Source organism: Nyctibius grandis, chromosome 7 (genome assembly GCF_013368605.1).
Source record: "Nyctibius grandis isolate bNycGra1 chromosome 7, bNycGra1.pri, whole genome shotgun sequence".
Classification (NCBI taxonomy): domain Eukaryota; kingdom Metazoa; phylum Chordata; class Aves; order Nyctibiiformes; family Nyctibiidae; genus Nyctibius; species Nyctibius grandis.
The window spans coordinates 3,858,966-3,880,623 of NC_090664.1; the positions used below are offsets into that span (position 1 = coordinate 3,858,966).

The 21,658-nt window shown below is 42.0% G+C and overlaps 1 protein-coding gene across 1 annotated transcript in view; it reads right to left on the reverse strand.

Annotated features, from left to right (window-relative positions):
* Nucleotides 1–2,597: 2,597 nt before the first annotated feature.
* Nucleotides 2,598–21,658, reverse strand: part of NPSR1 (neuropeptide S receptor 1) — a 59,750-nt gene continuing 40,689 nt past the window's right edge. The window contains exons 3-9 of the mRNA XM_068405323.1: nucleotides 20,221–20,324; nucleotides 19,775–19,868; nucleotides 15,936–16,137; nucleotides 6,829–6,905; nucleotides 4,767–4,856; nucleotides 2,807–2,987; nucleotides 2,598–2,691 (exon numbers count right to left, since the gene is read on the reverse strand). Coding sequence (XP_068261424.1) covers nucleotides 2,598–2,691; nucleotides 2,807–2,987; nucleotides 4,767–4,856; nucleotides 6,829–6,905; nucleotides 15,936–16,137; nucleotides 19,775–19,868; nucleotides 20,221–20,324 — 842 coding nt within the window. The remainder of the gene's footprint in view (nucleotides 2,692–2,806; nucleotides 2,988–4,766; nucleotides 4,857–6,828; nucleotides 6,906–15,935; nucleotides 16,138–19,774; nucleotides 19,869–20,220; nucleotides 20,325–21,658) is intronic.

A 21,658-nucleotide genomic window follows, 5' to 3' on the forward strand; every position in this document is an offset into this window, starting at 1 on the left:
GGGTAGAGTCCTACATCTACTCATGCATATTCTTAATTTAGATGGGATAATTCATGTGGTGACCTAAGTGAATAATATGTACATTTTAGTGGAATTGAGGCATGTTAAATTTGCAAATCAAAGTAATGCTCAGAAATGTTATCTGATTTCCAGCTGCCCGGTGGAAAGAGACCTGGGGGTGCTGATCGACAGCCAGCTAAACATGAGCCAGCAGTGTGCCCAGGTGGCCAAGAAGGCCAATGGCGTCCTGGCCACTATTAAGAATAGTGTAGCCAGCCGGTCTAGGGAAGTGATCGTCCCTCTGTACTCGGGCACTGGTGAGGCCGCACCTTGAATCCTGTGTCCAGTTCTGGGTCCCGCACTTCAAGAAAGATGTTGAGGTGTTGGAGCGAGTGCAGAGGAGGGCAACCAAGCTGGTGAAGGGTCTGGAGGGTCTGACCTACGAGGAACGGCGAGGGAGCTGGGGGTGTTTAGCCTGGAGAAGAGGAGGCTCAGAGGTGACCTTAGTGCAGTCTACAACTACCTGAAGGGAGGTTGTAGTGAAGTGGGAGTCGGCCTCTTCTCCCAGGCAACTAGCGATAGGACAAGAGGACACAGCCTCAAGCTTGGCCAGGGGAGGTTCAGGTTGGACATTAGGAAGAATTTCTTCTCAGAAAGGGTCATTAGCCATTGGAGGGGGCTGCCCAGGGAGGTGGTGGAGTCACCATCTCTGGATGTGTTTAAGAAAAGACTGGACATGGCACTTAGTGCCCTGGTCTAGTTGACATGGTGGTGTCAGGGCAATGGTTGGACTCGATGATCCCAGAAGTCTCTTCCAACCTGATTGATTCTGTGATTCTGTGATTAAGTCTATGAACTCCATTAATTGTTCAAAAATAGGTAGCCAGTGTGTATGTATCAGATGAAAAAGGTAAAAAAGAAAATCTGTATCACTATGAGGCTTAGACCAAGCAGTTCACTTTTGGGAAAGTTATACCATGCCCACAAGAAAAAATGTTGTCTAGTTCTTATATATGATCTATCCAAGGTAGGCGCTGTGTGTAGATTCATGGTTTTAATTAAGCTGTTATCAAAATCTAGGCATAACAGAACTTCATAATAATAATAAGAGAAACCTTACTTATTTTCTTGAGAACATAAAACCCCATGATTTTATATATCTCCTACTTAGGAAAAAATATTTTTGTAATATAGGTAATTATAAATAAATTTTATTCAGTTCTTGTTTTGCAGGGAACAAACTCATTGCAAAGGATCAGAATAATAAAAAAACCCTGTTTAAACTGACTCCACTTAAGTAAGAATGCAATTTTTTTACTGAGAGGAAACAAACACACTTGCCATGCAGCTGGTTAGAGTGTATTATGATACAAACACTTTAAGCTGCCTTGTAACATAAACATTGACATCAATATCATCCACCCACCCACTGAACCTGCGTGAGAACATTTCTCCTTAAATGTGAGAACAGCACGGTGAGAGGATGCCCCGAGGGCTGGGGAAGGGGATGCCCAACTGCTCTGGGCACTGTGCAGCAAAGCTCTGCCTGACAGCTGATGCTCTGTGGACCTTACAACGAGTTTACAAGACTTGGACAATCAACAGATAATTGTTCCTAAATGTAATTGGAGTTTTATGGTTTCACCTGTGCCTTTTGCCCACTCTGAGGTTGTTTAAAGATGTGTATGGTTCCCCGCGTGATTTAAGCCACAGGGATGATTTACACAGGGCACGAGGCAGGGAAAAGCTGCTGTGTGGTGGCAAGATTGATCTGAGCTGATTAAGTGCCCTGTATGGCAGTTCCCTGTAGGGTCCCCAAAAGATTGCTCAGGGCCTTTGTCACAGACACACGTGAGGATCTGTGCACGTGATGCACCACGGGGTCTGGGAGGGGCTGGCAAACACTTCGTTAATACAGTAGCCCAGAAACAAATGACTGTCCAGATGTGTCACAGCCCTGCAGGGACCCTGGGGTGCCACCGACGTGCCAAGGTAGGACAGCGGGGAAATACCATATGGGAAGAGGAGGATGAGCTGCAGGGACGCTGCAGCTGGGAGGACTGCTGTGAGCTGAGGAGTGGGCGCAGGAGAGGTGGGGGGCAGTAACCCAGCCCTCCAGTCCCCTCTTCTCTGGGTATCGCTTTGTAAGTGGCTGTGTACAAAACCCAGGTACAATTACATAGAATGACAGCGGTGTGTTCTCACTGGAAAAGTGCCAGTGTTTTCATTTTAAGTGGGGTCCCTGCTCTGTAATTACTTGTAAATACTCTTTATCGGTTATATGAGCCATACAGTAGAGTAGATGGCTTTTAGTGACTCCTGAAAAATAAAGAGAAGACTCTGGCTAGACACCATTTACATTGTTTTTTGCCATTTGGAGTACATATATATTATAGCTTGCTTGAAAACAGAGGGCCAAGATGAGCCCTCACAACAGTGGCTGCAGTGCTGTTCTAATATACGTCTGCTGCTCAACAGCAGCGAGGTGCAGGCTCTTGCCAGTTGGTGTCCATCCATTCACGCTGCTTGGGGCTTGTGGGGGACCTCGGCTTTCCTTGGTAGAGCTCCTGGTGTGGCTTTGTGGGGCATCGCCCGTGCTAGATGTATTCTGGCTTGGACAGGACCTGCATCTCCTGCCCTCCATCGCTCCTGTCCCGGAAAGTTCCCCCAAGCCTTCGTGTTCGTCTTTCCCTAAAGAAAATAAGGAATGGTCAGAATTAAAACAGGTGAAAATAGGTAGTCAGTTGTGTATATATGTTTCCTCCCTTTTTAGGAGGTAGTCAGAGTGCCAGTAAAGGAGCGATACTTGAAAGGGGGGCAGAGATGATTGCTGAAGACGCAGTAGATCAGAGGGTTGATGGCACTGTTCAGGGCTGGCAGGTTCTGAATGATCACGGATGCGTAGAAGCGCTCCTTGGTCTCAGGGAGTATGTTGAAGTTGTCCAGGATATCAAAAAGAAAGTAAGGACTCCAACAGAGAATGAATGCTGGAAGAGAGACGGAGAGAGGAAGAGCTTGACATTAGATAGTTTAAGTATTTCGGGAGGTAATCACACGGGCACAGAGAGACTGTCATAACACATAAATATTTGTTCATGCAAAAACAATCTCTCCCTATTCAGGGTCTTATTTAAGAGAACAGTTATTAGATTGTGCTTTTATTTGTCTTTATTTTTATTTTAATTCCCATAAAATATATTATGTGTGCTCCTCTAAGTGTTTAGAGTGCTCCCTCTAGACATATCAAGGCACTTTTGAGCACTACACAACACATAAAGGGTAAATAGGTAGCCAGTTAAAGCATCATCAGTTATAGTGAAGTGCTCTTTTAATGGTCCCCTGAGCGAGCAGCCAATCTAAATGTACACACCACCGAAGTGCCGCTCCGTGACAGCACTGCCTGTCACAGCCACCTATTAAAAAAGGGCTCTTAGACACCCAGGAGCGAGGAATGACACCCTTTCACAGCACATTACGGCAGACCAATGTCATTTGGCATGCTGGTTGGACATGCTGTGTGTATGGATCGTGCAGGAAGACTCTAATTCCTATACTGCAATTTGAGGGATGAATTTGGGGAAGGGAAGAGAAGACTGCACAGCTCCTGCTTTTGTTCAGAGGTAGCTGAAATAAACCATAGGTTTACCTTTATTTGCAGACGTAGGGAATGAATCTGTCCCTCACAAATTTCTATGTCATCTCCTTTCACAAAGGCTTTTAATTAAAAATTTACAGAGAAACACTGGGACAGGCAGTTCAGTCAACTAATCCATAAGTACCTGAGTTGTAAATATACAGGTATCTATGAAATCAGCCACACGATCTCTCCCTGACCCATTTGGGTCAGCATCCAGGTGACTTCTTGATATCTGATGGCTTTGCGATAGTAGTAGTTTCTGACAAAAGCTTTCTCTGATTGCCACGCAGAAACGTTCAGACACAGAGAAGTTGTTCTTGGACTTCTGAAAAGCATGAATCACTACCACCAAAGAGTGAGCTAAGCACCTCAGTAGTAGCTATTGTCACAATATCATCCAGTCTGAACTTTGTGTAGCGTTGGAAAGAGGAGTGATCTCTTTTTCAGTGGTAAGGGATGGCTGTCAGCTATCGGGAGTAAATAGCTTTGGTTGCCTTCCTGCCTGTCTCTGGCAGCTAATCACAATCCTGGTGTGACGCTGCCTTTGTTTATCAAGATGGGATGTCAGCCTCCTAATTCCATCAGAATAATGTCATCTCCCTGGGAGATGGAGGATACCTACACTGTAGTCATCTGCTGCCCAGTCGGGAAAGGAGAGCTCATCCTTCCCACCTTGGCAGGCAACACGCTTCTGACATCAAATTCAATTGCTCTGCATCCTTTGCCTCTCCTTCCTCTCCCTTGCACCTCCCCAGCACCTAACATGCCATACATAGTCTCTAAGCCCAAAAGACAACTCAGTTGCAAGTCTTTTGGCAGCCTGGATGGGAAGGAGATGACCCCTTCCTTTGTTGCTTGTAGGCAATGTACCTCCTTTACTTTCTTTATGCGCATGAAGGGCTGTGCATATAATTTCATTTGATGCTTATGCCAGATGCCTAAAATAGGAGCTTATCAGCCAGAGGAGTGGGGAAGGACAAGGTCAGAAGGCAAGTCGGGGGGTCTAAGTAAAGCTCCTTCTCTGAGCCATCTATTGCACTTTATCTGCTGATGGCAGAGCGAGCTGAGGAAGATCAGTTCCTAACATCAGCATCCTCCCCAGCTACCAGCTGTGGGGCTTTTCACTTACCCAGGACAATTACGATGCTGTACTTGATTGCTTTCACTTTCGCCCTGGATATGAAGCCACGACTGGTGTAGCCAGCAGAGGTTTTGTCACCTGGGGAAGGAAGAGTTCAGCTAGTAAAAGCGCAGGGCTGGTGCTTGGATGTGCCAGTGCAAACCTCCGCAGGCAGGACAGCGATATGTGTCCCGTCCTTCCCTGGTGTCAGGCAGGGACTCAGTAGTTGCCGAAATTCAGACACTTCCAAGCCTGCTCAATTCGGACACTCAAAACCTGAGCCACCCACAATCAAAAAGAGCAGTGTAAGCAGAAAAGGTCTTCCTGAAGCTTTGTGGGAGCTGGGTATTCCTGACCCTCGACACTCAGTCATGAGAACCAATGCCTATGTGCCCAGTTATACCAGCCTAATAAAAACCATGCACCATCACAGCTACAAAACCGCAACCAGAGTGGTGGTGTAGGAGACATTTTCTGAAAGGAACTGGCAGCTATAATTAACAAAAGAGGAGAAACAACCTGGCAAAACAGCCTACGTGTTCACTTTTACATGCATTTCAGTCAGAAGGATGCTCCACTCCCTTAACCTCTTACTCTTTTTGATGCTTTGGATAATCAGTCATGCATTTTACTCTCCACGTTGACTCAGTAATGAAATACGAAATGCTGTTAGACTAGCTTTTCAGAAACGGAGTGTGGCTTGAATTGAGAAGCAAATTCTATTCAGTCTCACACCAAGGCTGGTTGATCTCATTTCCTCTGAAGTCACACTAACGTCTCTGAGAATCAAGTTCCATATTTGAATAACAGTACCAGCATGATTGCAATAATATGCCTGATTCCATTATTAATGTCAATTTACTGTTCATGTTGCTGGGTCAGAATAATTAAGTTCACTCTAGTGAATACAAAAGAAGGTCATTTTTTATCAAAACATCTTTAAACTCTTGTAGCCCAAACTTAGGACTGGAATTTTTCTTAATGTAATTGGAATTAACTCTGTGTACACAACTTCTTGCACCTCTTACAAAAGCAGCATATCAAGGCTATGTAATTTGTAAAGAAAAAATATGTAGAAAATTAACGTGGGCTTGTTATCAGTGAAACATCCCATGTAGAAGCCTGAAATTAGTCCATATGTAATATTACTGGAAATCACTTTGTGACTTTTAGAGCAGAATATACCTCCTGGATGAGGAGAATGACATTTTTTTCAAGACCAGTTAATACTGATTGTGTCATGAAGGCAGGATCATTAGAAATCAGTCCTGCTCAAGCTTTTCAAAGGAAAAGTAAATCTTAGATTATAGTTGACAGATGTAAGGTTATGACATAAGGAAGGGTACCTGAATATGTGCAACATGACATTAGGACACTTCCTCCTGTACCAGACATGATCCATGATCCTGCTTCAGGCAAGTACCATCAACTTGGTCCCCGTGGTTTGATGTCTTTCCACTCACCACTTGGCTGCACTAACTGGTTGTGTGCTCTTACAGTTGTGTTGTAGAACACATTCGTGTAAATGAACATATTTTTCTTCATAACTAATAGAAAAGGCAGCTGAAAAGTGAGTATCTTGAAATGTTTTATGCTCTTTGCCAAAATAGCTCAGAACAGTCCAAAAATGTTTATGGTCTTGGGGTGGAAAGCTCAGCTCATTTTATAGCTTTCTGTAGCCAGGAATTTCTGAGTTTGACCAACATCCAGACTTGCAAGGGCATGTAAAAACACAGCAAAAGTGTCATCTAACTATATGTTAGGAAAAAATTATCCTGGAAATGGGCAAAGTTCTAGGAATAGGGATTCTAAATTATTCGAATAAGGATTTTTTACTTTTTAATTATTTTCTCGCAGGTGTTTTCTATTGTTTCTCTAAAGGGGATTTAGTGTCAAAGGAAAAAAGGTAAATAATGTAGAAAAGAGTTACGAATGAGCAATTACAGAAACCTCATTCCCATGGCAGTGATGGGGGCCCAGTGCGACTCTGTATGTCTTGACATTCCTGGATTTGGGGGGACTGGCTGGATTCAAATCACGAGGCTGGAGACACATATGTGCTGAGACTCACCAGGGCAGCTGGATATGATGACAGCCTGAGCTTTGCTCTTCATCCAGATGGTTCGAATCACGACTGAGTATATGACGCTACAGAAGGGAAAGAGTAATTGGAATTACGAGGCACAGTAATTTAGCTGACATCCCAGTAATTTGTGCTCTATGAATACACTTATCTATGTGTAAGGAGCTCACAGAGATGACGGGACTGCATAGGAATAATAATAATTACAGCAACAATAATAAATAAAATATGACTCTCTCGTAGTACTTTTCAGAAGCAGATATGAAGAATTTTCGCCATGGAAGTCATTATTGTTGTCCTGGCTTTGCAGATGTCAAATATGAGGCTCAGAGGAATGCAGTGATTTGGCCAAGATCTTGCAGGCAAGAGCTCATTGGGGATTTTGAGCTAGCCAAGGCCAAATCTGCCTGAGTACCAGCCCTAGAACACTAGCTCTGAAATGGGGGAAGCACGGGGAGGGACCTGGTTTTGATGTGGGTACTCTTCTGTTTTGGTGTTACTCTGTGAGTATGAATCTGACGAATAAAATGGTGCCCTGGGGAATTTGGTAGGGGCAAGATCCATGAGAAATGCAGTTAAACACCGTGGTGCTCACTTTCAGGTCTCAAGGTCTTGGGATGGAAACTGAGGAGAGAAGTACCAGGTAGATGGGAAGAGTTAGATGATCCAAAACCAGATCCACCACAATTTCCATATTTAGAGGGGAATATACATATACTTTTAATGGGAAAGATGAAAAGTGCCCTAGTCCACAATGACCTCAGATGGTTATGACCTTTCCCTAGGTGATAAAGAATCTGGAATTATAGTTATTTAATATAGAATAGATAAAAATAATTCCTTCAAGCTGAAGAGCTGTTTGAACCCACATCCTGGATGAGGATGTTACCTTTTCAGTAGTTTACATAAAAAAAATCCGAGGCCTTGCTCTGTCTGCCTTTTCTCCTGCAAGCGTGCATAACGTGCAGCTGAAATCACTAAGCAACAGCATACTTTTGACTGGTGTTTTCTTTTTCAGTCTGCTAAGGAAGAAAAAATAATGTAAAAACACTTCAGCTATTGCACTTGGGTTGCCATGTTTTCCTGATGTAAAAACCAAGCATCACAACAGAAGTCGTCGTGTGCTGTTTGCAATACACCGTGGTGTTTTGTGGGGTCTGGGGCAGCCTGACCATTAATTGCCATAAACCTTAGTGGTGACTCTGTGAAAAAGGTGCAACTGGGGAGATTATTTCAGGGTGTTTTATAGAGACAAAAATGTGTCTTACTATCATGCAATTTATTTTTATTATCAGAAGAGATATTATTCTTATTAGAGCTTTCAGACTGATATATTCGCCTTTCCTATACAGCACCCTCAATTCCTAAACACGCTTGCAAGGGCAGTAGCTGTGTGCCTTGGAGGTTTCCTTTCTGTGGAAGGTCAAGCCATCTGGTTTCCAGGCTTAATAGGTGAGAGCTGGAAATTCAACATACAGTCCGGGCTGTGCAGCAGAGCAGTAGCACACTTGCCCAGTGAAGGTTTTGCATGCCTCTGCCGTGGACTCCAGCTTGCCCTCCTCAATCCCTTCAAAGGTCCAGCACAGCTCCCAGCTGACTTGAACATTATCCTTTTATGTCCTGGCTTTTCAAGAACCTGTTTATTTATCAGCGGGTGCACTTGAGTGTTCCTTTGTACTTTGTACTGACAGTGGTGGAAAATTCATGTATCATTTCTCCTTTGATTGTTCCCATGAATAAGAATGTATTATAATGATAATTGTTGTCATCTCAAGAAAATTTCCATCTGGCTCCTAAAAGTCCTGTTTCTATTTTCTCCCTAGCCTGCTCTCTGTAGCCTGACCTTTTTATTTGCAGCTGAAACAATATCCCCTCTGATGCAGACCTGCATGTGTCCAGCAGGACACATTCAGAGTTGCCTAAGCATCAGGACGAAGGAGCCTAACTCCATAGTCAAAAACTCAGACTCCCTACTTCCAGCCAAGTGCCCCAAGAACTGAATTACGAAGTCAGGCTCCTCGCTTGCTTTCCCTCTGACCCCAGAAATCCTGCCCTCTTGGCTGCAGAGCCTGGTAGGAGCATCCCTTTCACCAGATGCGGTTACAGTGGCTTGGCATTTCATGTATGAGATTACATGCTCTTCCACTTGAATCCTTAATTTTTAGAAGTCCAGGGGAAAGTTTAATTCCTGGTTTAATCCAGTGGCTTCTAAAGTGCTGCCAACATAGTGGATTTGTACTGGTCGTTTTGCCTCTGTTCATCTTTCTTTTCTGTAGAGCTGGATCCACTGGAGGCTTCCTTATCGGGAGGGGACCAGAGGTGGTGTAAAGCTGCTCAGCGTGGATGTCAGGAAAGAGGAGTCACTTGTTACACTAGGTACGTTTCTCAGCAACCATTTTGCTAAACACAATTACGCCTTTATGCTTTCATCTCTTTGGGACTCCAGATCTCATTAGTGCCTAATCTTTTTTTTTCCCCAGCTTTGCTGGCATGGAGCTAACAAACTGGAGTTTCCAGAAATGTGTCACCCAAAGCTTAAGATCATAAAAGGCATCTGCATGTGTGTTTCAAAGCCACAACAATAAAAAGAGAGCACTTACAGAACAGAAGCTGTATTTTTCTTACAAGGGAAAAGCATATTTTTTTCATAATGCACTTGTAGCTTCTTTCTTTCTGTAAAGGTGGCTGGAGGAGGACGTGGCGGTTGGTGGCATCCCAAAGGGTGGGAAGAAATTCCCCTTTGATGGAAAATGAAGTGGCAGATGAGCAAACAGTAGAGGGGGACAGATGACAACTAGTATTCAGATGGACAGGAGCGTGTTAGGCAACAGTCTGCACCATTCTGACCGTATCATAATCTGTTTCTTTCCTCTCGACATCAAGCTACTCAGCCTTCACTGCCAAGATCACACCATACACACATGCATGGCAAGCCAATCACTGCCACAAACCTAATTTTCCCACACACGTAACATGCCTGCATGCTGCTTGCTCTTGTCTCCACTGAAAGCACGGGGAGATGTGATAGTTCGTTAGGTCTGGACGTAGTCAGGTTTCTTTGTGTCTGTAAGTGTGTAGTGCACTGGTTTTCCAACCCTCACTGGGAACGCTTGGGGGCTATATAAATACGTGCTATAGTCATTGTCATGCATACTATGGTATTGAAATGTTATATGAGTTGTTGTGGCCCATTATTTGCAGGTAAGAGGAAAGAAAGTGCTCAGGTGGAGCAGTCAAACCTGGATGGAAAAATAATCCAAGCCTTTTTGAGAAGGAGCTGCTTAGGCTGTGAAGACCACAGGATAGAAAGGGCATGCTGTTGATTTGAAAATGCAGGGATTTTTCTAGCCTTGATAAGATGTATATCTTGTAGAGGTGGCAGGAAAATACAAGAATATGGTTCAGACTATGAATGTCACTCAGCAAATTAAATTCATTGCATCTCTAAAAGCAATCTAGCTTGATCCAGCTTCTGAAGGACTAAGATGCATATTCACTGTAGCATGTTATTAATTGATGGTGTTATTTAATTTGACCCCACTGGTAATTACAGCATTCTTTGTCCATGTAAATAACTAACTTATGGTTAGTCATACAAATGCTACCATGAATACTCCCACTCCATCTTTGTTTTTTATTCCTAGATCACTTTTGTTTTGGAAAATGAAATGTGTTCTGGCAGAGCTATGTATTGATATTAACAATTCTAAGAGTTATTGATCTGCCCACATTTAAACACAGAAACTTTTATTTTCTGATAAATGATTGTAATATGATAGCATCCCACCCAGCCTCAGTATTTATTAGTAAAAAGAGCCTTTACAATGGGAAAAAGTACATGTAAGCTCCCTGCTAATTGCTTGTGTTTATTATCCAGCATTGTCTATTGTTCCTTGTACTTTATTTGTGCAAAGTGATGCAGCTGCGTTATGTTTTTTGGTAGCTAATTTACAGCTCTATTTATCCAAAGACGAAAGGCATATGTAACTTCATCTGAACAAACCATTGTAGGCATGTGTAAGTGAATAGACAGGCAGATATTAGAACATATGTGCAAGATCTAGGCTTTTTTATTTAGAAATGGAAATTGCAGGCAAAAATGATTGTGCTTGTTGAATCAAGCTCAATAAATGACCTTTGGTATTTTTATTAATGGCATTTTTATTCTCTTTATTTGATTTAATTCAGACAAATGCCTTTTATTTAATCTGGTTTTTATTTCATTGCAATACCTTGGTTTTAGTTCCATATTTTTCCTTTTAGCTGATTTTGTTTTTTCCCTTCTAATTATTTTTCTGCTGCTCCAAAGCAAATGTTCTCTTAGGAGTTTTGATTTCAAACAGCAGATGGGTATTTTTTCCTCTGTGCTTCAAGAGGAACTTTAACAATTTTTTTAACTTACATTTGTAATATTAGACAAATGACTATGTATTACATTTATCAGTTAAAATATAGAAAATACATTTGGCAACCATGAATAACAGCTAAAAAGACTCTGAATTGCTGGATACTCAAGTGCCAGAATATAATTATGGTTTGGCACAGAGTAGCAGTACAGAACAGAAATCCAGTAGCTCTCCTGTCTCCCCATCACAGGACCTGAGGGGGGCAGGTGCAAATATTTGCAGGAGAGCAGCCTGTAATCTTGATTTGACCCATATTTAACCTCTGTTCAGCAATGCCCCAGAGGTATTCAACTATCACAGATACCGTTTGAGCTTTCCTTGGCATATCTTAGCATAGGAGAAATGGCTTTAGTTATAGCTGATGACACTTATCCCAGAATAGGAGAGAACTAATTACTGCAGGTTGCCTAATTAAATTTTTCTGAATTTTCTGGGCTTTGGTAGGTTGACAATATCAACTGCAGAAAAGGTGGTAGATTAGTCTAAATAAGAGGGAAGAACAGGCCAAATTTTTAAGTGCTGTTAAGAAGAACTTGATGCAGGATTTGTGGTACACTCTGACCGACACTGAGATAGTGGGGAGAAGGGGAGCTTTTACATGAAAACAATGAATATTCTCCCCTTTTCTCAGCTCTCAAAGATAACCACACACTTAGGTTAAAAATCTAATCACAGCTTTTCATTCTCTTTTCATTATTCAGGTCTTGTTCATTTGTATTATAAGCAGATAAAAAACACTCCACAAAGCCACAAGCTGCTTGATAACTGATTGCTGATTCTCCAGTTGTGAAGAGGTGGTGGGAACAGACCTCCCAAGTACTTAAATCTTTCAGGGCTGTTGCAGTTTTGTTCATAGATTGCTCTTTTATATATATGGGTTTTTTTTAAAAAAAAGAGACAGATTGTTTTCTTTTGATTCGTGTTTTGGCTTGGAATCTATAGGGTTTGCTCACACAACATCTGGGGGATTAGCTCATCGGTGGAAGGGTTTTCCAGACTGAGCATAAGGTTATCAGCTAAATAATTCATGCCGTGGGCTGTGGTGTCATGAATAACACAACTCCTGTGAGTTGGTTGAAGGCTGTGTCAGGAACAAGTGAAATCAGCTCTGCCGAGAGAGCCGAGAGATGGATGAGAGAAGCTTAAAAGGTGATGGCACCTGGACTGTAGCAAGTGAAAACCACTCAGCCAAAGCAGCATATCTAGTATGGAATTAAGTCCTGCACCTGAAAAGTAAAATTTTATCCTTTGTATGCACTTCACATGAACTGCGCCAGAAAAAGTGCTGTCATCAGTGAACTGCTTTGCTCTAGAGGTTAGGTTTTCAGCAGATTCAGGAGGCAGAACTAATTAAGAATTAACTCCGCCAGCCAGTGTCCCGCATTGCGTCAGGCACCTGCCATGCAGCTAAATCCGAGTGCTTTGGTAGAGAAAATAAAGTAGCTGCTCAAAAAAAAAAGAATTATTACAGAAAATGTCTTATTCTTTCTCTGTGCGCACCCTGCCTCATTTCCTCAGTAAGTGTGCTGTGGGCCTGGGCTTCTGGTTTATTTGTATTCCTGGCTTCTTAGATACTGATCCTTGACTTTTCAGTCGCACATTTATGGATCATCTCTCCATTGTTATGTTATGGCCTTTCTTTAATAACATCTTCAGCAAAAGCCTATTTAATTAAAAAAAAATCACAAAAATGCCTTCCTTCATTTACTAAATAACACCTCACACTTTTATAATTAATCTTTTGGCAGAATAACACACAACTACAGTGTGCACAAACTCTCTCACTCAGCCTTCTGAAACAGCATCTTGTTTGTCATCAAACCTACAGTGTATCTGAAAGTATTCTGTGGAACAAAACAGTTGCAGAGAAATCAAGTTCCTGTAGACACTAACAGCCATTCCTCCCATTCTTTAGCTGCAAACTTCTTACCAGAGTATTCATATACTGCAGCCACATTAGGTGGGTTAGCTTTAAACTCCTGGACTGGCAAGAAATTTTAAAGAAATAGATGTCACACTTTGAGGCTATGTTGACAGATGTTTTACAGATGCATCGCCTGCGAAGTTGCAACCTTCAGTTGTATGCTTGAAACTTGAAAAAATGTTCTAAAAAAATAGCCAGTTCTTTCCAAACTGCATGGCATTTGCTCACAATCTCTCTGCTGACCTTGCTCTGATGGTAATCCTCTTTTTATGTGGTTTCAGACAATCTTCTCTGTTCTGAAGAAAATAGTATCACTGACAACTAGAGACAAATGGGCACAAAAAAATCCTTCCCTGGCTCACCCCCCTGCCCTCCTCCCAGTGCCAGGTACCACTTAGAATCTGTCAAGAATTTGACTTCTGCCAGCAAGGACGTGGGAGCATTTGTGTTAGCGTACACTGAAACCAGGCACGTGTTTGGGTAGGCAATGAGCACCACTCTGCCCCTTGGCTCCAAGGCCAGTGTTTGAAGTTCCTGTCCTGCCATAAACTTCTCGTGTGAAAGTCACCTAAGGTTGAAGCTGCAAAAATTTTAGCATGCTTTATTCATGTCTCAGCTGTCAGGGCAATCTCCTAAATGCCAGTTTCACTGACTTTCCCTTTCCCTCATGTCTTCATCGCCTTCTTGCTTCTGGGGATTTGCTGTAAAGCAAGTCACAGAGCTGATCTGGTTTGAATATCTTCCTTTGGCAGGGAGGAGGGGAGCATAATGTCAGCAGCTCTCAGACATTTGGTGCTCTGTAGCTTGCCTTTTCCTGCCAAACAAGTATGTAAGCCATGTAAAAAGGAGTGGCTGATCTGTAACAGAAAACAGGCAAATCTGCAAGTTTGAGTGTGAAAGAGATGTTTCATGCACCTGCAGAATGACTGGTAACTGGACAGGCTGTGGGCCTTTTTCCTAAAACACTTAAGATGCTGGCTAGAATTTCCTGATTGCCAGATACTTGAGAAAGTTCGTAACAAAACTACTCTCATAGTAACAGCCAGCCTCTAAGTTTTCTAGTGCTGTTTCTTTTGCACAGTTAAATTACTTTTTGTCTCTTCTGTGTGTGTTTATTCTTTTTTTGCTGCTAGTGCTGGGCTGCAGATCCACATTTTTATTTACATATTCCCAATAATATTTTTTGGTTTATGTAAGACTAGGCTGGTTTTAAGATACAGGTAAATGTACAAAGAGAAATGATCCTGTCTAGGAAGGAAGAGCAATTGGATAATCCGAGAGTAGTTTTTCTCTGTTGCTATCATGTCCTTTCTTCAAGGAGAACTTCTCATGATTTAGTTTGTATATCTGTGCACTCTGACACAAAAATGAAAGGATTAGCAAACTGATGCGTTACGAGCAAAATATAAAAATTGCCCCTTCTCTCTTGAGACCAACACTGGTCAATGTTGAATCTGTCTCAAAAAGTCAGCTAGGTGAGTTCAAGCACCATGGTTTCCATGCTGCTGTGGTTTTGGTTCTATCAGAGAGAAACTTGTTTCCATCAGAACCTGCAGAACCTAATCCCTGTAATTAAATAGTAAGAAACTTCAAGGCACAGCTCAACTGGAAAGGAACTAAAACCACGACACAGTCTTTACTATTTAGCTTATGTAGACAGTCCTGTCGTCGTCTAGAAAAGATCAGCCCTGCCCGCCCCCGCTCTCACCTGGGGTGCTAATGAGGAGGAAGCTAACGGAGACTCATGGCTCATCACTTGCTGGAAAAGCAGATGGACCAAGAGAGATGTCCAAGGGACATGCAAATGTAGCTCCCCTCTCACAGCTCAAAGAGCGTGTCACCAAATTATGGGTAACAAAAGGAGTCCCAGCCAGTCGTCTTTGCCACTACGAAGAAGAGATGGACACCAAGAAATCCTACTGTAACTGTGCTACTGAAAGAGAGTAAAAGGGAAAGAAGGAAAAGGGATACGTCTGGGCTTGGAGAACAAGTTACTGCCATTGGCAGCCTTTCAAGGCAGTTAAGAAGCTTCACTCCTCTTCCACATCAGTTTTTGACTGCGCTTTGCATTATTAGCTCCTCATGGCTAGATAATTTTTGTTTAACAGAGGCTAACAGCAGCACCTCAGAGGGAGGCAATAAAACTCACTGATCACCAAGCACAGTCTGGGATGTTGATTGACCTCAATTTAAAAGCAGATTCTGCTGGAGATCATCTTTGTGATTTTGGGCAAATCAGTATCAGATATTTGCAGCTCAGGTTTCCCATTACAAAATGGGAAGAATTTTATTTGTTCGTATTTTAGGAGTGGTTGGCAGCTTCAAATGCTTGGAGATTTCTTTCCGATCCTGGTGAAGAAACACTCTTCCAGTACTATGAAGCTTGAGAGCACTTTAAGTTAATTTTAGTTTAATTAGTGTTAAGTGTGGTTTCCTTTTCTTTTATTAAAACTATGTTTTGTCATAATAGCTAGACATTCTTACTGAATTTATAAAGATATGTTTCAAGCCTGAATCTGTGGAGATAAGTGGACATACTTAGATATTCAGTCCTTTTTTTCAGATAAAATATTTCTGGCTATTAATACTGCATGGAGAGCACTCAGGCCAAGTACAGCAACCCGTGCATTATGTGATAAAAACTGAAGCAGCTATAAGGCAGGTGTGGAAATGGAACTGTAATGAATGAGTAGAAATTAAAGCATTAAGCTGATTGCACATGACAGCTCTCACCACACGCTTACTGACTTGCAGTTCAGGCTTACCTGATAATGATCAGAGGAATGAAGTACACCAGGAAAGCCACCACTGTCATGTAGGGTATCCAGTAGGAGTCATCAGGCCAGAGAGCCCAGCACTGCACTTCCCCATTGGAGAGCTGCCGTTTCCCAAAAATAATCAGAGTCGGTATGGAGAACAGGAAAGAGAGGCTCCAGGCCACTCCAATAAGAACTTTCGCCTGTCTTTCTGTGCAACAGAGTCAAATAGACAGTGTTAATGGGGGTGCTGGCACCACTGGCCCCTTGTAGTAGTACTGATAGAAAGGCAGGGAGGAGGAGGTAACTGGGTGAAGAACGGGAAATGTCCTTCTTGGAATGGAAATTAAACATTTTGATGCACCTTGTAGTGAGAAATCTCACAGAATATTTCCTGTCAGGAAAGAGAAAATGCCTCATTTCAGGATCAGAACAAAACTGCACAACCAGCTGCCTTTAACTCCAGCTGCAACTTTACTGCCCCAAAGAAATGTGATCCTGGAGAGCCCGGGCATTTCCTGCAGTTCTCTGCATCATGGCGGGGGCCAAACCCAGCTCCTGTTGATGAGCATATGCCCAAGCCATGCCAAGGGCAGACTGCTAACCGCGAGACAGGGCAGATGATGGTGGGATGGTGTTCAAGTGCTCAGCCCTGTTTTATCTGCCACAACAGACATTGACTAGGAGATCCTGCTGGACCTCATGGTGAAGATCAGGAGCTGAAGGATCCCAAAATGCTTGGCAGGTTTGGGCTACTGCTTCCCCTTGACTTCTGGCCTCCTCTGCTGCCAAGTGGGGAAAACTGGTGGGAAATCAAATGATGCCTGGTGGTACCCATGGGATTTCGTAAAAATCAATGGCTTGGAGCAAATAGCTCCAAGGCTTTCATTTTCAAAAAATCTGCATCTTCTGGCTAAAATTCAGGTAGTTCTGTGGGGAAAAAGGGCTGATCTGTGGAGTACAAGTGGTTCTCAGCAGCAGTTATTCCTCCAGAGTCAGATTGTGAGAGGAACAGATGGGGACAGAGTTTTTTGATCTGGGAAGCTTCGGTGTTGAAATACTTTATTGTCCTACAAAATACTCGAGGTTGTGTGAAATAGAAAATCACTTTAAATTATGCATATCAAGAAGAACGTCTTTCCTCCTTGAAGCTCAAAGAGCAATATGAAAGCATGTGGGAGAAACATTCAAAAAGTAATTTTGTTCTTTATAAAATATCGGTTGCTAATATTCACTTATCCTGCTCATTTTTAAATGCTACCCACGTTCAGCAAAATACGGTCTTGCTAATCTAGGTCTTAACGAACTCTGATGATATCTACATCAGTGGAGGGTTAGATTAAGTCTATAAATATTGCACAGGCAAAGGAGAACTATAAAGTTTCCCAAAGCATAACAGAATAAACTTAGCAAAAGGAATATGAAGAGTAAGTTTCACAAAATATTTCCTGACAGAAAGGGCTTTTCGGTTGTGAGCTAACTACTAAACTACATACACACAAGGCTCAGTGGGGCCCACGTGCCTATTTCTAAGGGGAAAAGGTCATATTTGGATAATATACTTTTTTTTTTGCACTGTATAGAGACACCCTTAATTTAAAGAGAAGTGGGCAATTTGGGTTAGGCAAGAGTGGTATTTCATCTTTGTGTTTTTATAAAACATTACCTGAAATGCTCATTTAATCTTGTTTTTAGACATCCCTTGTGTTTGGTAGAATATGGCCTTGCTAGTCTAAAGGGCTTTACATGGCACTGATACCACTGAGATAAGCAGATTTTTGTTTTACCAGACTAATGTTAATTGGCTGCCTCACAAGCAGGGTTTTTTTAGTGTTGTTTTTTGTAAATGCTGTAAATTCCAGCAAATCATATAACTAGAACTATATCAATTATAAATGGAATCAAATAAATAACAGCTTTTGAGTGAGTATAAAATATTTAACTGTTGAAGTTTGTTTTCGTAGAAGCTGTGCAAAGTACAGCTCATTGCAAATGCTTTTTAACATGACTTGAGTCTAGTAACTAAACCACAATTTAAAAAAATACATATTGCTTACATTTTCAAAGCAAAATGTTTGATCTTTTTTCCAAAATGGTATTTCAAGGCTACATGGAAACACGATTTTTAAAATTGGTAAGGAGAAACAACTCTTTATTTCTTGATTAAAGGATTTTGGGGGATGAGTGTTTCATTTTGGAAAGAAATTTGCCACAGGTTGACTCAGAACTGTTTTTAAAGCTTCTCGTGTCATCACCAATGACAAAGTTTCATAAATCTCTCTGTTCTCTGCCTGCAGAATAGCTAGAGGGCATTTCAAAAGTTCCCTACGTGACACCTCTGCTAGGAATAGCTGGGTGCAAAAGATTAATATTTATCTATGTTCCAGGAATTTGCTCTGGTAAATACACCTCTCTAGATAGTTCTTTTGAATTTACAGCTGCCTCCTTTTTCCCTTTGAACATGGTCTTTGCTTGTCCATCAGCGTGTAGCCAGCCCTTGCCAGAGGCAGGTGGGCTTTGCCAGTGTTATCTCTGCTCGTGGCCTGTTTCCCCCCCACCAGAGATGCTTCCAGCTGATGGCTTTGCTGCCCCTTGGCTGGGTGCAATGTCTGCTCTTCTCCAGTCTTAAAAAGAGAAGAAAAAACTTTATGGTATAGGTATAGGAAATGGGACTGAGTTGAAAAAAAGGCTTTTATAAAGATTTGAGGTGGATTGGTGGGGTTTTGTTCAACTTCAAAATTGTTTGCAAAGATTAACCACCAAATTCTCTACTAAGCCCGGGTGGTAATTTAACAAGTGCTGCTTTTCCTGTACCATGTGTGAAGAAGAAATGTCAGCGAGCCTGTCGCACAGCTCGCCCTGCTCAGCCAGCAGTTCGTGCTTCAGGTGGTTTATGAGCCCTGCCCAGCCTGGCTCAACATCAGCAGGAGCCGCGGAGCGCGCCGGGCATCCCAGCACCCACTGAGAAAACCTTGGTATCAATCTCCCCATTCTGAAATAGGAGGCTAAATTTCACACAAGTATTTGAAGTTTTCAGACCTTATCATCTGCCAAAGCTGCACCACTGCCTGGGCTGTGATTGATCGATAGGTTTTTAAGGCCAGAAAGGACCATTAGTCTGATTCCCTGAATAGAGAAGGCTGGCAAAAGCCATCATTACTCCAAAACAAGAATGATATTTGCATCTGATTAAAGTGCATCTTCCAGACCTCATGGTTCTTGTAACTGTTCCCCTTCCTCCCCACCTGCTATTTCTGTTTATTCACTTGGTGCAACATACTTAACATCCCACTTTGGCTCTGTAGGAAAGAAATCATGTGCTTTAAATTGTACTGCTAAGCAGCCGGGATACATTTGAGTGCTGTAAAAATAATAAATAGAAGAAAGTATAAGAAACAATAGATATCCAGACTTATATGCTATAGCTTTTGAAGTTCTGTTATCAAACTGTTGTATGAATTCTCAGTACTACGCTATCCAAGTGATTTTTTAGTGTGAATAAACAGACAATATAGCTGACTAGACTCCTAGAGTCAGTATAGTTGTATAAGGGATGGCTTTTGCCCATAATAACCTTCTCAAAATGCTGGAAGATAATGAAAACCTCTATACCTTCTTAAATGTCATTTTATTCTTTGCTAACACAATGCTTATAAAAACTGCTGAGGGCTAAGTACAGCTTAATAAATCTTGAAACCACAGCTCCTTTGCCATTTGGAAAACTGTAACAGAGTCCAAATGTTGCTACAGCAGGAATGAATAATTCATGGCAACAAGGTTAGGAATTTTGAGACTAAAATCTATCCAATAATATCCATAGCAATAGCAAGGTACATAAATTCTCCTACCTCCTTGCAAGAACTTCATCGGATAAACTATGGCATGATACCGGTCTATGCTTAGTGACACAAGGACGTAAGTCGAGGCATATAGAAGGACCACCTGGGGCAGAAGGTATATGAGACAGCAGTTGAGACACATTTATTGCAGAACATAATGTCAGCAAGAACACTGAATTAGGAATATTTGAAAACTTTTACTGAAAAAAAAAGAAAAAGGAAAAAAAAAAACCCTTGTATTTTCACCTAGATCTTTTCCCTTTATCTTGTCCACAAAATTTAAAAGATTTTAATATGCTTTAATTTAAAGTGTTTCAACTTTAAATGAACACTTTCAGTATTTAGCACTTCTGATGCTAGAAAAATGTCGATACAGATTTTTGTTAAGGTTTATTGCTGCGGGGACACAAAGCCACGTGAGCTTGGACATACAGGGGAGCACGAGGTTTCTATACCTGCAAGTAGCGAACGACTCTGCAAACGATATCAGGAGCCATGAAATCTCCAGTGTAGCGCCAAATGATATCCGTCATTATGTTTATGAGTCCCGTGAATGAATCTGCAAAGAAAATTAACAGAAGAAGCATTAGAAGAAGCAAACATATGACTGCAGGTGAGCCACAAAGGCAGGTATGACCCTTGGGATGTACCAGCTCCCCCAGTCTTGAGGGCAGCCATACCTTGTCCAGTCAGCCCAGTATGCTAGAGGAGCTGGGAAAGCCTCAGAAAACACTTAAAGTTTTGTGTATTTATTTTCTTGTTCTCTTAATTTAATGCCAATCCATTCAGACACACAGGGCAAGATACTCTAAGTGTTGGAGCCCACAGTTGGTTTCTCATGAGCACGACTTGCCACTGGCCCATGGGCTGCGGTTCAGCCTGGCTGGCTGATTGGATGAGCTGCACCCTTAAAGTGCCCTTTTCTCTCCGTTGCTTGTAAAGGGATGTGAGGTGACCAGCTGAGATGGCCACATCAGCTCTAGGGTGGATGTGGGTCCTGGTCTATACCCATATCTATATCAAAGATGCCTAAAATTAACTGAGATCAATTCCTTCTCAAATAACAATTTGCTTTTTGTGAGTAAAGCTGCATAAAAAAAATCACCTACGTCTGGTAATCCCACATACACCTAAACACTTCAGGCTTGTTCAGGAGAGAGATGGAGGGGACTGCCTGGTGGGCCTGATCCTGCAGTGTGCTGGGCTCACTGCTGCCTGCTAAGGGCCCCCAGGGTTTCCATGAGGTGTGGATAAAATATAATGTTGGAGAAGCTGTAGGTTAGTGTCTAAGTGCATTGGCTTGATCCCAGCTGCACCAAACATTGAACTACTTAATGCCCTTTTTTCTCTGCCTTTTATTTCATTGTAAAAAGAAATATGTCTCCTGTGAAAACAGCCGGGGTGATATCCAAATGCTACTGAAGTTAGTGGAAATTTTGTCAGGATTTTATTCGCAAACTTAATTTTTTAATGACTGAGCCTGCCCTGTCAGCTTAAAGTTAACCTACTTATGCCTGCACTTTCGCATTCACCAAAATAAATACAGCTCAGGCCATCTTTTCTTTTTTTTTTTTTGTGAGAAAATCTAAGGATTCCAACCTTTGTTCTGCTTCTTATTGAACAAATGAGCGCCCACAGCAATGCAAGTTGTACAAAGGCATTGCAAAAGCTGGTACTGCTGTTGTACATATGGGTGATATTAAGTTTGTCTTGAAAACCAAGATGATAAAGAAATTCTCTCCCTGTAGGATGGAATAAATGATTTAAGTGCTGTCCATGGAAGGAAATGTACGTCAGTCCAGTGTTCTGCCGCCTCAAGAAACACAGCATGTTGCTCTTCTTGCACAGATTACCACAAAGGGAGAGAGCAGGTTGGGAAAACATTTTGTGCCA